Source organism: Ambystoma mexicanum, chromosome 1p, assembly GCF_040938575.1.
Source record: "Ambystoma mexicanum isolate Mex_15411 chromosome 1p, UKY_AmexF1_1, whole genome shotgun sequence".
In the NCBI taxonomy this organism is placed as follows: domain Eukaryota; kingdom Metazoa; phylum Chordata; class Amphibia; order Caudata; family Ambystomatidae; genus Ambystoma; species Ambystoma mexicanum.
Window position 1 is genome coordinate 616,759,339 of NC_090921.1, and position 14,063 is coordinate 616,773,401.

General features: G+C 45.2%; 1 protein-coding gene and 1 long non-coding RNA gene across 6 annotated transcripts in view; one reads left to right on the plus strand and one right to left on the minus strand.

Annotated features, from left to right (window-relative positions):
• LOC138577058 (uncharacterized) overlaps positions 1 to 3,141 on the minus strand; it is a 145,435-nt gene extending 142,294 nt beyond the window's left edge. For both annotated transcript variants that reach the window (XR_011303970.1, XR_011303969.1), the window contains exon 1: positions 3,020 to 3,141. This is a non-coding gene — a long non-coding RNA (uncharacterized lncRNA). The remainder of the gene's footprint in view (positions 1 to 3,019) is intronic.
• Positions 285 to 14,063, plus strand: part of LMNB2 (lamin B2) — a 162,025-nt gene continuing 148,246 nt past the window's right edge. The window contains exons 1-2 of one of the 4 annotated variants that reach the window (XM_069649601.1): positions 285 to 692; positions 6,776 to 6,912. In XM_069649601.1, coding sequence (XP_069505702.1) covers positions 483 to 692; positions 6,776 to 6,912 — 347 coding nt within the window. In that variant the 5' untranslated portion in view covers positions 285 to 482. Of the gene's footprint in view, positions 693 to 3,292; positions 3,920 to 6,775; positions 6,913 to 14,063 lie in introns of those variants that run through there. The other 3 variants (XM_069649600.1, XM_069649603.1, XM_069649602.1) reach the window with 3 other exon arrangements.

Below are 14,063 nucleotides of genomic sequence, written 5' to 3' on the forward strand. Positions count from 1 at the left end.
ACAATATTTGGTAGATAAATGTGATATTTAATGTGGCACATATCTCAAAAGCGCCCTTTATAGGTACTGTGCACTGTATTCTTTTTAACTAGGTGGAACCTCCTCTGCGAGAGGACCGCTTGAATGGCGTACTCCTCTTTTCGTTAGAAACTGGTGTTGAAATAAAAAGCAGGACTTTGAAAACGGACATTTTTGAATGGGCTTCTTTGCCTTCTTTCCTTGGTGGGCGTGGCTGCAGGTCGGCTCTCTGTTTTCTCTGCCTATTGTAGGCGCGCCTGCGCTGGAGACCTGAGGCCATTTTGTTTTTGCCCGCGCTCTGATTCTATTCGTTCAGGCGGGCGGGAGATTGAATGAGCGGCGGAGCCTGAGGTGGCTGCTGCAACTGGCTGGATAGAGGCGCCATCGCGTATTTTTTTATCTTGGTCCTGTTGTCTTCTCCGGACGCACCCCCCCTTGTATCCTGTGATAGCTCCGGTTGCAGCATGTCCAGTAGGAGCAGCACCCCGAGCCGCGCCGCCGGGCCTGGCACCCCACTCTCGCCCACCCGCATCACCCGCCTGCAGGAGAAGGAGGAGCTGCGGCACCTGAATGACCGGCTGGCTGTCTACATTGACCGTGTGCGATCTTTGGAGCTGGAGAACGATCGTCTCATGGTCAAGATCTCCGAGAAGGAGGAGGTTACCACACGCGAGGTGAGCAGGCTCCATGTGTGAGCGTGGTAGCGGCATGAGTGGGTTTTACACCCGAGACGAGAGTGCTGCATCGAAGGAGACAGTTTGTAAGGGGGCACTATAGGCAGTTTTGAGTGGTAGTACGTAGAAGTGAAGGGGGGGGGGGGGTAATAACGATGCATGGCGCGGTGAATTGTCTTTTTCCTTTTTTGGAATGGATGTGAATACACGTCATCTTGTGTGTTCACGTTTAATTGCCATTTGAAGGGTTAAGATATGCTCGCCACAGTGGGGGCAGTTTAGAGTTTAATCAACACTGCGTGCTGGGTCTCTTTTCTGGTTGGGATTGACTTTATGCGGTTGAGGGGTTCACTATTGTGCACACGTTTATAAGCCCGCCTCCTGAAAACGCTAGCCCTGTAAGTGATTAAAAAGTGGATCTCTGGGTGCAAGCCTTGTTAGAACTGAACTGTTCCCGTTATATGTGTGCGCTGAAGCAAGCTCATATCGTTAACACGATTTAAACTCTGGGTTGCTTTTCGGGGTGAGTGTTTCTTTGTTTGATTGGACACTAAATCAGTGGGCGGGTAGAGCTGAGCAGGGCACTGGGGAAAGTGGTCGTATGTTTTTTTTTTTTTAGAGCTGTTGGGAGCCATTGAAGTTTAGCGTACCGGCTTAAAAGTGACTGCAAATTGAACTCGAATCTATGAAACGTAACTGCTACAAAGCAATAGCGTGCACATAGCCAGAAAGGTCAGTTGTATAGTTGAACTTCTTCTAGGTCAACTATAGAGTACTGTACCCACTGAGCTTGGTTCTTACTGTATCTCAAGTGTATTTCTGGCAGGCATTTGTCGTACACATTTAATTTGATCGTAACTCTGTGTATTTTGAGTTACTGGGAAATTATGTAACAATATTTGAGATCGACGCCTGCAAATAGTGTTTCAGAAGCAATTACGTGTCTGCTTATTTGAAATTACAAAGTTCACCTAATGCACGCTTTCTGGCTAGATATATGCATGTAGAAATCCGTTTTTGCATTTGGGAGACGCAACCGATTATGCATTTCCCCTAGTGCAATCATCGTGAAGTCCTGATCTAATGCGATATCTTTGGGGTTCGTTCTCCTGTGTTATGAATAAAAGGGGGCAGGGCGACCGAATGTGACGGCCCATAAACTCATTCTTGGTATACGATTGGCCACCGACCGCCCTAAAGCAACTGCAGGCTATTCCTTTAGCTGCCTCCTCTCGGCATTGGACTATCACGTCCATGAGTACAAATCTATAAAACTGCTTCTTCCCACGGTAAATCCGTGGCATCGTGCGCCCCATAGTTGGCTTAGGAACAGAGTAGGCTGTCCGGTACACTGAGCTGGTTTCCCGAAGTTGTTTGGGTTCATTTTACTACTACCTGCTAATCCAACTAGGCAACTATCACTCGGGGGAAGTCTCGTTCTTTATCTTGATGACAGTTTTGATCTTTCAGTGGGGTTGTTGGATGCCGAGGCTTAGCCACATTACCCCAAACATCCCCGGTGGAAAGCCTGGTCACGGTTATTTTGCCACCGAGTAGGTTTTGCACTCGAGAAGTAGTTGAAAAGGTGTTTCACAAGCAGGTTCTTTTTGGCACAGGGGGGGCCTGCTTCCCCAACGACACAGGAATTGACATTTGTTGGGGGAGGTGCTATAATTTATCGGGCTGCAGCCTATCTTCGTCGGGAAACCTGTATGTTGCAATCTACCCTACGCGTGTCGTCTTGGTCACCGCATATCCTGATAACACTCCGTTTCTGGGGGCCGTCAGTTGCACTGGCACTACCTTATTGTCTGCAGCATGAACTATCCCCTCGGTGCTGTGCGGTGTCTACAACTGGGACGATGAAGCTACATACAAACGGCGGTGCCTGTCATGGCATTACGGTTAATCATGCTGCACTGTGAAGAAATATTTTCTTAAAATGATTCAATTTCCACCTCACCTGCTGAGGGCTAGGTTTGCAACGTAACATAGATTTTGCACGGATCCGCAATGGCCCGTCCTACTGCTTGTTATCCAGATATATTCACCTTCCCCCGCATTCAAGTCCGGGTGTGTTGCCAATACACCAACATCCAGAGAAGGCGATCATTCTGAACATTAAGTTGGTATTTCGTCACAGTATATGAGCATTATAACTTTATCTGCATGCATTGGCAATTATATCGTATTGATGTTTCCATAGAATATAGTCGCATTTCCACTGTAAATCTGTACCCAGAAGCATTCATAGCGCCACGTAAGCATACACACTGTCACATGCTGCATGCGATCTGAAGTACGCGTACACACACTTTCAAACTTGCCTTCTCTCAGATCTCTGCTCGGGGTATGTTGGCTGCCCCTTGTATTCGTCATGGCTGGGCTACTTGAAGTGGATTGATTGGTAGAACATCTGCTACAGGCCACAACAGCAGGTCATAGAAATAGGTGTTTACAAATGACAACGCGGCGGCTGGCACCAGCATACTGGGATTATGCCTTTTTTATAGGTTTATTTTAATGTGGGTCATCCAATCCGTGACAGCGGGCAGCACAAACATGCTATTGCTTCCCTTGAATAAGCAACACGTTTGCAGGGAGGGGGCGGCTTTTTCAAGAAGAGGATGAACTAGAGGTAGTTTTATGATTGAGTGACATACGGATTTATCCAATTGGGATGCGCCTGATGCGGCCTTGTAATGGTATTGGATGATTACAATGAAGGAAGGAAACGGTTACCATTTTGTTCCCTTTGCAAAACATGAAGCTGCACACTTGAGCATTCCACGGGACACGAGAATAGAGACGGGACGAATTCAGCAGAAACCCTAGTGGCTTGGTTGATGGGGAGATGCATGGAACATCACCAATTGGGCTGGCTGGCAGCTCACTAAATTACTACTTGTCTTTCTGACTTAAGGAGTGGATGCCTGAGCTTATTTAAGTTCCAAATAACTCTTCGGCATTGCAACGTCCTGTATGGCATCTGTCTTCTGGTGCATAGAGATGCCCTCCTCGACAAAATGAGCTGTGGCTGTCTTTATGTGTAAAATAACACATGGGGCAGTGGATTAATCCCTGGGGCACACTGGAAGTAACGGGGACAGTAGCTGTCAACCAGCCAGCCTGAAAATGATTGGCCCTGGGAGAAGAGCCAGTCAACCCGAAGGACCCCATGATTAATAATAAAGGTTTCCGGAAGATCGCGCGCCCCAGCACAAACTGTAAGTTACCTTCATACTCGAAGGGTTATTCTACAAATGGCAGTGCAGTGATGGGGCAAAAGTAGACCAGTGCAACAATAATGTACGGACATTGTGATGTTTTGATTAGTTGTAATTTTGTATGTAATGGAAGGGGGCAAAATTAGCACTCGCCACTAACTCTTTGGCTAATGATATTTGATGCTTGGCGAGTAAGAAATTCTGTGTGAGGTGGTGAGTGACTTTATGGCTGACAAGTAGTTTACACCCTGAATTTTTGCCCCAGAACGAACTATTACGCTCGATATTGGCATCAGCCGAATTATGTAAGTAACTGTACTGGGCATTTGATGGTTGGGGGAGGGGGGGTTCTTGTCTCTCAAGCAGCTACATTAATAAACTCATTTTGACTAGAACATCCTACCATAACCCTTTCAAATGACATTGTGCAAGGTTAAAAACATCCGCTTTCTTATTAGCCCCTGCTTGCAGCTCAGTAAGCCTAGTTAATGTTATACCAAGCGCAACATCTCTTGATTCTTCTGACCAATTTTTTCCATACACACATCCATTGCAAGTCGCAGATAATTTCAATTTGCAAGCTATAGACCAGGCATAAAACACTTGCCACCTGCAGCCTCCACGCGCACACAGCATATCATTTATTTCTCTCCAAAAGTCAATTATCTGTCAACTGCAAGTTTGTGATGCTGAATGGGTATATTTGAGCACTTGAACACCATGGAGCTATTTAAATGATCCCCAAACTGTTCTCACCCTGGAAGGTAGATTTGGGAGATGCTATATACAAGCACATTAGGTGATTGGATCATGGGTGAACATTTCAAATTGGCAAGCATAAAAGTCAACCACGTGCTCAATTCTCCATCCACACCGCACAGCATTTCTTACTCGACATAAGTTCTCTAGCCAATGGTTGGTGTCTAATGCAAATGTTGATGTCTGCTGGAAAGATTGTTGTATACACGAGCTTCTTTTAGCTCCCGCACATAATCTTCTTTTCGATCCCTGTTGCTACATATGGGAACTAACACCATTTTACTCTTGGTCATCAATGCGCAATGTTTGTAATTCCAATGTAAAAAAACTGAACGGCATACCTGAAAATGTGTAAACCTCGCAAATTATTCTTATGCAGAATACAATTTTATCTTTATCGGAATACAAACGTTTTAAGCATGGCTACTTGTGCAAACGCAGAAAACTATATAACTTCTGTGTGCCTGGTGTTAATGCTTAAGACGAAAAACCAATCTCCCATATTATCATGCAGGAGAGAAGTTTAATATGCATAGCAGAGCGAGAAGACCTGTGTTTCTTCATATATGGTCAATGCGCTCTTGTCAAAATGTATCCTGTGGTATGAAGTACTCTTATATAGCAACCATGCAGTTTTAGCATGAATTTCTTTTGGAAGGGGCAGCTTGTGGGAGGAGAGGTACTTTTGAACCAGTTATTGATGTGCACAAACTTATGTGCCGGGGTGCTGTGCTGATATCATTCTAGGTTATTTGTGACAGTCACACTAGAGTGTATGTTTACAAGCAAGAATCGAATCGAAAATGTATTATCTCAGGGATGTTTAGATACCGGAAGAGTCGCAGATCTTTAATGAATATTGCTTCATTGTTGCAGGCCACGCAGCACACCATGGCTTTTTAATATTTTGTTGAATGTTTCTTGTGTGCACATTACTACGGACTTTTGTGTTTGCGGGTGTAATGCAGGGTCTGGAACACGACTGTTTTTTTTTACCATGGCCCATCATTATTGAATATGCTGGCTAGAGTTGAGGGGACTTGTAGGCTGAAACATCTGCAGGGCGAAAGGTTGCGGACACCTGATATAGTGTAAAGCTGAGATTGAAAGGTGGAGGAAGCGCCCCACAGATGGTTGTAACGACCACTTTTAAGGTGCAAAAAGAAAAATGGGGAACTCGCAGAAGCTTGCACCACCCCTTTCACACACAGCTCCATGGGTCTGTTTTGATCAATAGTGACTATTGTTACTGTCTGGCCCAAAGAGGTAAAGCTTTATCTTTTTAATGTGCGTGAATAGCTAGGAGCAAAAACTATTATCACAAAAAATGTTTACTTATAAAATACTCCTTTCGGGAATGGGACTTGCCCCCGTTAAAAATCATTTTGCTCCCAACTTTAAATGCAATGGGCAGTAAAATGCTTCCAAATCTTATCTGGAGTGCTGGAAGGAAGATCAAGTTGCACAGCCCAAAGATGGCTATATTGACTCTTGTAGCTTTAAATTACGTTTACCGTCACATGTCCTGATCTCTTGCGCCCTGCCTCCCCATGTCGGAGTACACACAATGTGAAGTGGTCCTCTTCCTTGTGGATTTTCAGGCACGTGCCAAACTTTTAAGGATCCATTGTGGTGGTTTTTGCCTGCTTGAACTCGTCGTTTATTGCACTCTTTTTCTGTGCTGTTGCTCAGTCTTCAGTGCCAATTACGTCTTTGGGAAAGTGTTAATTGAACGTGGCATCTCTTTATCTGGGTGTGTGTATAGATGTATTTCCGTGTTCCCATGCACATACCAACAGTGGTATCCAAGGTAGGATGTGTGTGCACGCGCGCGGTATGTATATTCTCTCTATCCTTGAACAATGACTATTCCACACTCAGTCGAACATCTAGTGTGCCTGGCTTCCCATGACACATCACACAATCTGATGGATTGTTTTGTCTATCTTAATCTACTATAGTCTTGTCCATGTATCTTACAAGTTGTCATAATTATACTTTAAGATGTCTGTAACTACGCTGTGATACCCAAGGGGTTGGGCCTAAAATCACATTTGGCGATTGCAACTAAAATGCCTGTTTTGTTTCTTGTTGTAGGTAACTGGGATAAAGTCCCTTTATGAGGGTGAATTAGCAGATGCTCGACGTGTCCTGGACGAGACAGCCAGGGAGAGGGCTAAGCTCCAAATTGAACTTGGGAAGTACAGATCTGATCTTGACGAGGTCACTAAAAAGTAAGTCTTGTAATTTGCTCCTCCAAGGATTGTGCATCCAGCTTCTTGGGGCACTTTGAGGGATCCACAAATCCAGTTATTTTTCCTGCCGATCTTCCTGCAGGGTTGCAACTTTCTGAAACTGAAGTAAAGGATCTGCTTGAGCACCAGGGTTGTGGAGGCATATGAGAAACGTTTTCTGGTAGAAACGGCCAGGGATTCTGTAACCCTCCCATATCACTTGTGTACATGCACTTTATAAATGAGTTGCCATATATCATATCATACCTTATATAACACTGATTTGACAGGTCAAGTCCCAGCTGGCTATGGAGCACAGAATATGAGCAGTTTGAGGTGGCTGAGTGTGCTGGTTTGCAGGCTAAGGAAGGCGAAGGGTGCCCCTTGTTTGAACCAGAAGTTCTTGCCATCCCATAACGCTTAACATGTAGCTATGGTAATTTTGATTACATTTTTAGTGAGCACGGACCTGGCTTCGAGAAGCAACAGAGCACTTTACAATTATTTAGGGAACGTGGTGAGGTGAGCTGAGAAACATAGGAGGGACGATGGGGAAGGGGGGGTGGTCGGCAATGGATCTACAAGCAACCAGGAGAGGAAACAACTGGGATCAGATCAGTCTCTTGGGAAGGAGCCATTCCTGGAGGGTCTTTAGCTCCTTCCTGAACTGTTGGATCGAGTGGGCGGGTCTGGAGTTGATGGGGGCGTAGACTGCCTGTCTTCTGGCTCTTTCCTTTCTGCACCGGCATGTCCTTCTGGTGGATCGTATGCATCAGACAGAGGTAACACTTCTCAGCATGGTAGCTTGGGGACTTCAGGGTGACTGATTTGTAGATAATGTAGGCTTGCTGCCAGACTCGGTGCAGTTTGAGGGTCGGGTGATATGGTTGAATTTGCGGAGGCCTTTGAGTTGTGGTGTAGCTCTGCAGTGCCAGGGTAGGTGCCACCATCCAGGTCTGGGTGGACCATGGCTTGGGCAGCAGATCGGATTAAGGGCTTGGTTTTTCTGCAGGACAGAAAGTTGGTATGAAGCTGTTTGAAGTAGAGGTATCTCAATGTCAAACCCAAGGGGAACCTGGGCATAGGTAGCCAGTTGAGCTGCGAAGCCCCCAAGGTGCACAGCAGAGAGCCATGTCTGTATTTTGAAGTGTTGATGAGGCGTAGGGAGGATGTTTGTGGGGGGGGTGGAGAGGTTTGAGCTTCTGGGAAGCACTGGACATCAATTAGAGGCAGGCCCTGAAGTCTTAGATATGTCTTGAGCTGCATGTCCTCTGCATATTGGTGAATGTGTGGAGCGAGGAGTGTTCAAAGTGGTTCCATGTATAAATGTAAGAATCCGGTGGCTGGTGTGGACCATTGCTGGACATCACAGATGATGGGTACAGTTGGAGATTTGGAGGAAAACATTTGTACAAGCTTAGAAAGATACAACTTGAGCCAGCTGGGGGCTATCTCGCTGGTGCCTATGCAGTGGTGTAGATTGTTGGTGTCTGGTGGTTTGCTGTGTCAAATGGCTGCTGAGAGGTCACTGAGACCCGGGAGGCAAGGGTGGCCATCATTGAGAGTTTTAAGGGCATTATTGATCAGTTATGGTAGTCTGTGCTGCATCTGGGTCTGATCCCAGATTGGTTGGATTGAATCAGGTTGACTTCAATGTGTTGTAGTTGCTCAATTACTGCTTTCTTAAAGCTCTTACCTAGGGATGTGTGATGGGATAGTAGTTGCTGAGGTGGTCTAGGTTCGTTTTTTGAAGTAGGGGGATTTGCTATGCCTGAGGGTCGAGAGGGGGGGGGCTCCTTTTGAGTTAGGGAGCTGTTGATGGTTGTCGTATATGGGATGAGTGCTTTAGTAGAAAGGGTCTTGAGTACAGAGGCAGGGAGGATGACTTCTGCGTATGTGGCCACGGCTGATGCTAGGTTGGCAAGGGAGGTCTTCCATAGTGAATGTTTAGTTATCTAGGTAGTTGTGGTTATGAGATGGACTGTGTAGTTTGCTGTGTTGTAGCTTTGGTGTCTGTTGCCATATCATGGCTGATCATGTTGATGTTGTTGAAATAAGAGTTGATTACGTTCTTTCGATGGAGAACAGTACTGGTGGGTCGGGCAGGAGGTTGATGTGCTTGATTGCTATTGCTTTGAAGGCTCTACTGTTGACCTTGGCCATGGTGTTCTGGTAGTATTGGCCTTGCAGAGAGTTCCTCGAGCAAGGTGAGGTTTGTTTGAAGACGTTGAGCTCTTGAGTGTACCATGGTGTGAAAGGTTTAGACGTGAGCGTGCATTGTTACACTGGGTTATGGCGGTTGATTTCTGCTGTGAGGGTGGTGTTTGTTTTATTTTTAAAACCTTTTTTGGATCTGCCCACATGAAGTGAGTTTGGCGAGTTGTTCTGGGAGAGCCTCCACTGGGAAGTTCTTGCGTTATCTGTGGCCTTGTTGGTTGGGTATCCAGTGGGTTTGCTTGTCTGGTGTGACTAAGTCAGAGGGGATTGGCAGATTGTCTGACTAGTTAAACGGCATTGGAGAGTTGTGATGGATGGTGGGGGCGATGAGGTTACTACCTTTCCTGTGAATTGGTTCTATTGTGTGCTGTGAGATTCAGTGTAGAGCAAGCAGTGGAGATTATGGACTGGGTTGCCAGGGATGTTGAGGTTGCAGAGGAAGATGATGATGTTGGCATGTGTGAGACACGGTGGTGACTAGTCCGTGAAGTCTTCGATGGAGGCGGTGTTGGGATTGGGTGGTCAAGAAATCCATTGCTTATCCTATTATGCTTGTCCTGGCTGCCTAGGGCGTGCCATATGGGTGGTCACTTTCACCCATTGCACTCTGGGACTTTTAGTTTTGTGTTCACACTGTAAGTATATGCACCCACAAGTCCCAGCATGCAAAGCTAAAAGCCAACAATGTGGTAGTCTGCAAAAAGTAGACAGTGGTAAATGTCTACACCCATTTGGGGGAGGGGTCTAAATCGTTTTAGAAATTCTAAAGCAGGGGAGTCAACATGCACCTCCTGCCTAAGACCCTTAGTGTCATCTAACTGTGGGGTGGTTTTGCCAGCTAGCCCATGCCTTACCAAGTTGGGTGCAAGAGATCAACTTGGATGGCATTTCTCTCTTTACTAGCACTTGCCAATGGAGATTGTGCTGTACACCGCCAAAAGCTGTTTGAAAATCAACAAACTGCATATAATTTCATTTAACGCAAGACGCTACTTCTAGACCAGCATATCAAACCCCTGAGCGCAGCTGTCAAGAGAAAAAAAAATCAGGTGAATTTACAGTGGGTGATCGCCCCCATCCCCCCCCCCCCCCCCCAACCCCGGATCTGAAATGGGATTATTTCTGAGTTCCGCCAAGACTCTGGTGCAGTAGCCAGGTTTATGCATGCAGAAAGAGTTTAAACAAAATGGGCACCCAAAGTATTGGCTCATCTTTAAAGATGTCCAGTGATCCTATCAGGACCTGCTGCTTTGACCCTTCAATGATTTAATAGCCCTAAAACATGCTCCAGAGCGATGGTCAACTTGCTCATACAGCCCTCCAAAATCCCTTCATAATTACTGGGTTTGCAACCATCCTGGCCACCCCATATATATTGGAAAAATGGTTCGGTCATGTATTACATAGTCGTGTCCCCATTAACCTCCATTCCAGAGGGCAGCTTCCAAAAGGTGACAGTCTCCATTGTCATGGGCTTCTGCTAGGTCCATCGTTGGCATTCATGGGTGCACTTTTTTATTGTATTTTATAATGCTTAGATGTATAAATGGGTAAAACTGAGTTTTTATAATTTGATTTATAAATGGACGGAAAGGAGGACACAAAATCCACCAGAAGCTGCTTGGCCTGGATACATTCAAGATCGCACTAACCCTCGCACTCATGAGTTACGAGAGGAAGGCTGTCCAGGATAACCATCCCAAAATCGGAAAGGATCCCATGGTCATTTAAGCTGGAACTACAGATATTCTCGATATACAGAAGGGTGGCCTAATAGAGGTCTGGGATAATATCCTGCTTCAAGAGATTCAACCACATCACACCTTTTCTAGAATACCCCGTTAACTGCCATTACTTGGGTTGGCAATGCCTTATAGGAAGAGGGAGAATTGGAGGGGGAGTGAGCGAATAGTTGATGCGGTCGATGGTTGCTTTCCTGTCTATCGAGAACCTCAAAACGTTGCTATATACTCCAAGTCCCAAGAGCTACTAGAATGTAATCTATCAAGGAATAACCATAGGGCCCAAAAAAAGTGTATGGGCTGCTGGTTGGTCTTCACAAAAACACCCATTGCTAGTGCATCAAATGTGCGAGCTGTGAGCCATGGACTAGTTTTGGCTGGGCAGCCAAGTGCGATGGTATATAAGCCACACTGCATCCTAGTCCCACACCTTCAGGTAGGCCAGGGGTTCCACTTGTAAATTCAGATCGCCCGCGATAGTTGTTTAATTGATCCTATCCTTCCCAGCTGGTTACCGATTTACATATCTTGTTGACCATGATCGTGGAGTTGGATCGCTTATCCACAATAAACAGGAAATGAGGACCACCAATTGTATACATGACCCGATGTTGGCAGTCCAATACGCTGGTTTCTCTCAGGACCATGTGCCAATTCAAGGTTGAATTAACCCAACTTGATAACCCACCACTCGGGTGCCCCTTGGATCCCTTCTGTTCAGAGATCTGTAACAACTGATAGCCCTTGTTAGGGAGAATTCTTAGAAATGTGCTGATTCCCTTCTACCTTGGAGACCCCCTGCTCCCTTTTCTGGACTTTAAGAAATTTTATCGCTCATGTTTTTTTGTGTGATTTATTCTGTTTCTTTTGACTTTGGACTCTAACAAACTCCACAGGCATCATCTTTACATTGTGACACACAGCACCTTCAGTGCAATGGCACAGGGAAATCTTAGATTTCCCAAAGGCTTAAATACCTTCTCTTGGTGAAACTGTTTCCAAGAGCAGTGAAGTAAAATTGACTTTACTTACATTTTGTATTCTGTGTTGCTTTAAAGTCTGACCTGAGCGGCAGGAAGATCCTTCGGAACTTCCCTGAAGCAGGACTGACCAAGCCTGAGCCACCTCAAGAGTGCTGGATCCCAGATGTGAGGAAACTACACAGTGGTATCCAAGAATCGTGGTGTTGCTATTTGCTGCCAGGCGTGATGAGCTGAAACAAAGGACGACCGCTGAATTGAAGTTTGCCCATTGCTGCTGCTGGCCTTCCCATTGTAGAGCATGAGTCCATACGTCCTCCCTCTTGTCCCCACGACTGAGGCTCAGGAACAGGATCTGCGTAGCTGTACAGGAACAGAAGCCAGCTGGAACCATTTCTTCTAACCAGTTACTGTAAAGTGTAAGAACTAGCCTCTTGTTGTGTTGCCTTACTTGCTCTCAGTTGAGACCTGTCTTGGTTACCTTGCAGAGTTGCTATAGCTTTGCCCTCGCAAGCTTCCATGCTTGTGGCCCTTCAAGTGTTCTATTTTCTACAAACATTTCTAAAAAAAAAAAGTGCCAGACTTTTTTTACCTACCTGCAAAGATCTTCAGCTCTTCTTGACATTGTGCAATTAACATTGACTGTCTTGGCTCCCTGAGAGACTCTTCTTACTTTTGACGCTGTGCTTTATCTTTTCCCCAGGAAAGTGTTAAACTTATTTGACACTGGAAGGTTTTTAAAATTACTTTTCTGTTTGTGTGACTTATTTGTAAACCTTTATTTCCCACTTCTATCTTTACACCAAATTCAACATTGCTCTAAATGTACCGGTGATAAAACAATGTGCAGTGTCCTAGCTATTTAAGTCACCTTAGGGTGTAGGAAGTGTGTGCCATCCCCAATGGGTATCGTCTGAGTGTTTTGAAGTGGTGTTGCTCCCTTCTGAAGAAGGCTTATACAACTGACTGTGAAATAAATGTCTTTTATTTTGCCACTGACTATCTACATGCATAATATAATTTGCCCCATTATGTCTGCTTGTACAATATAACTGTAACGCTATATGATGTACCACACCAAATGTAATGTTGTTCACCTGTATTTTGACTGTAACCTGTTCATCTGCGCCCAGATACCCTTGGGTGGGGAGCGATATATAAATAAAATTTAAAAAAAAGACTTCAGATGAAATACTTATCCATTTATGAGTCATGATGACTTGAATGTCTTTGAATGGACCCATGGCCTACTTAATACATTATGAGGCTAATCGGAAGCCCTTCAAGTGTGGCCAGGTTAAAAATTAAAAACCTGGCAATGGAATCATCTTTCTAAGTGATTCATTTGGGGGGGGGGGCCCTCCCCTGTGTTGGGGGGCCCTCCCCAGTGTTCAGTTTACTACTCATGTTGTCCTCTAGACGCCTTTTTTAGTTTTTTTCCTTGTATGTAATTTATGTATGAATGAGCATCTGGACACACCTTTCAAATAGCTCATATTGTACACAAGTGATGTACCAGCCACTTTTACTCCTCAAAAACGGATATCTACTCCCAATATACACAAAGCATTTACACCAGATGTCCACATGCCTTAATACGGGGTACTAGGTAACAGCAGGGGTCACAGGAAGTTGATCTAATGTATGTAATTTGCATTAATTCTTGGGTTGCAATTAGAATGATTACAAAGGCATGTTTTCAAACATAAACTATATTTTAACTTGTGTGAAAAATACCCCATTCAAAAAAAGGTAGTGACATACTTTCAATTTCATTTTGAAGCCTTCTGCATGGTTGTTTGGCTCTAGTTAGCATGTGGAGCTCAAACTAGTTCATACTAGCAAACTGTTTCGCGCTAAATAGGCTCTGGGTTACAAGCAGGCGCTAAACGGCTGCCAGCAACATGGATCCCTGCCTTTGTGAAATGTTTGTTTCAATTTTACGTTCACTGACTTGCCGCCTCCCCTCTATCCCTGCAACGTTGGCTGCCTCCCTAACGTGGGTCGGAACTTATTTTTTCTTGTCCCCCGCACCTGTCTAATGGAAGCGGGGACAACACCCTGCTCTCCTTTTTTTGGTTTGATGGGGAGTCCACATTTCTTTCCAGGCAAAGGTGCAGTAATGGGTTTGGCGACTTTTTAGTGTGATGCGGCTAGTGTGTGCCCCCCCGACAAACCCCTTCCCGGGCACCCCTTTTTTTTCTTTCTGTAT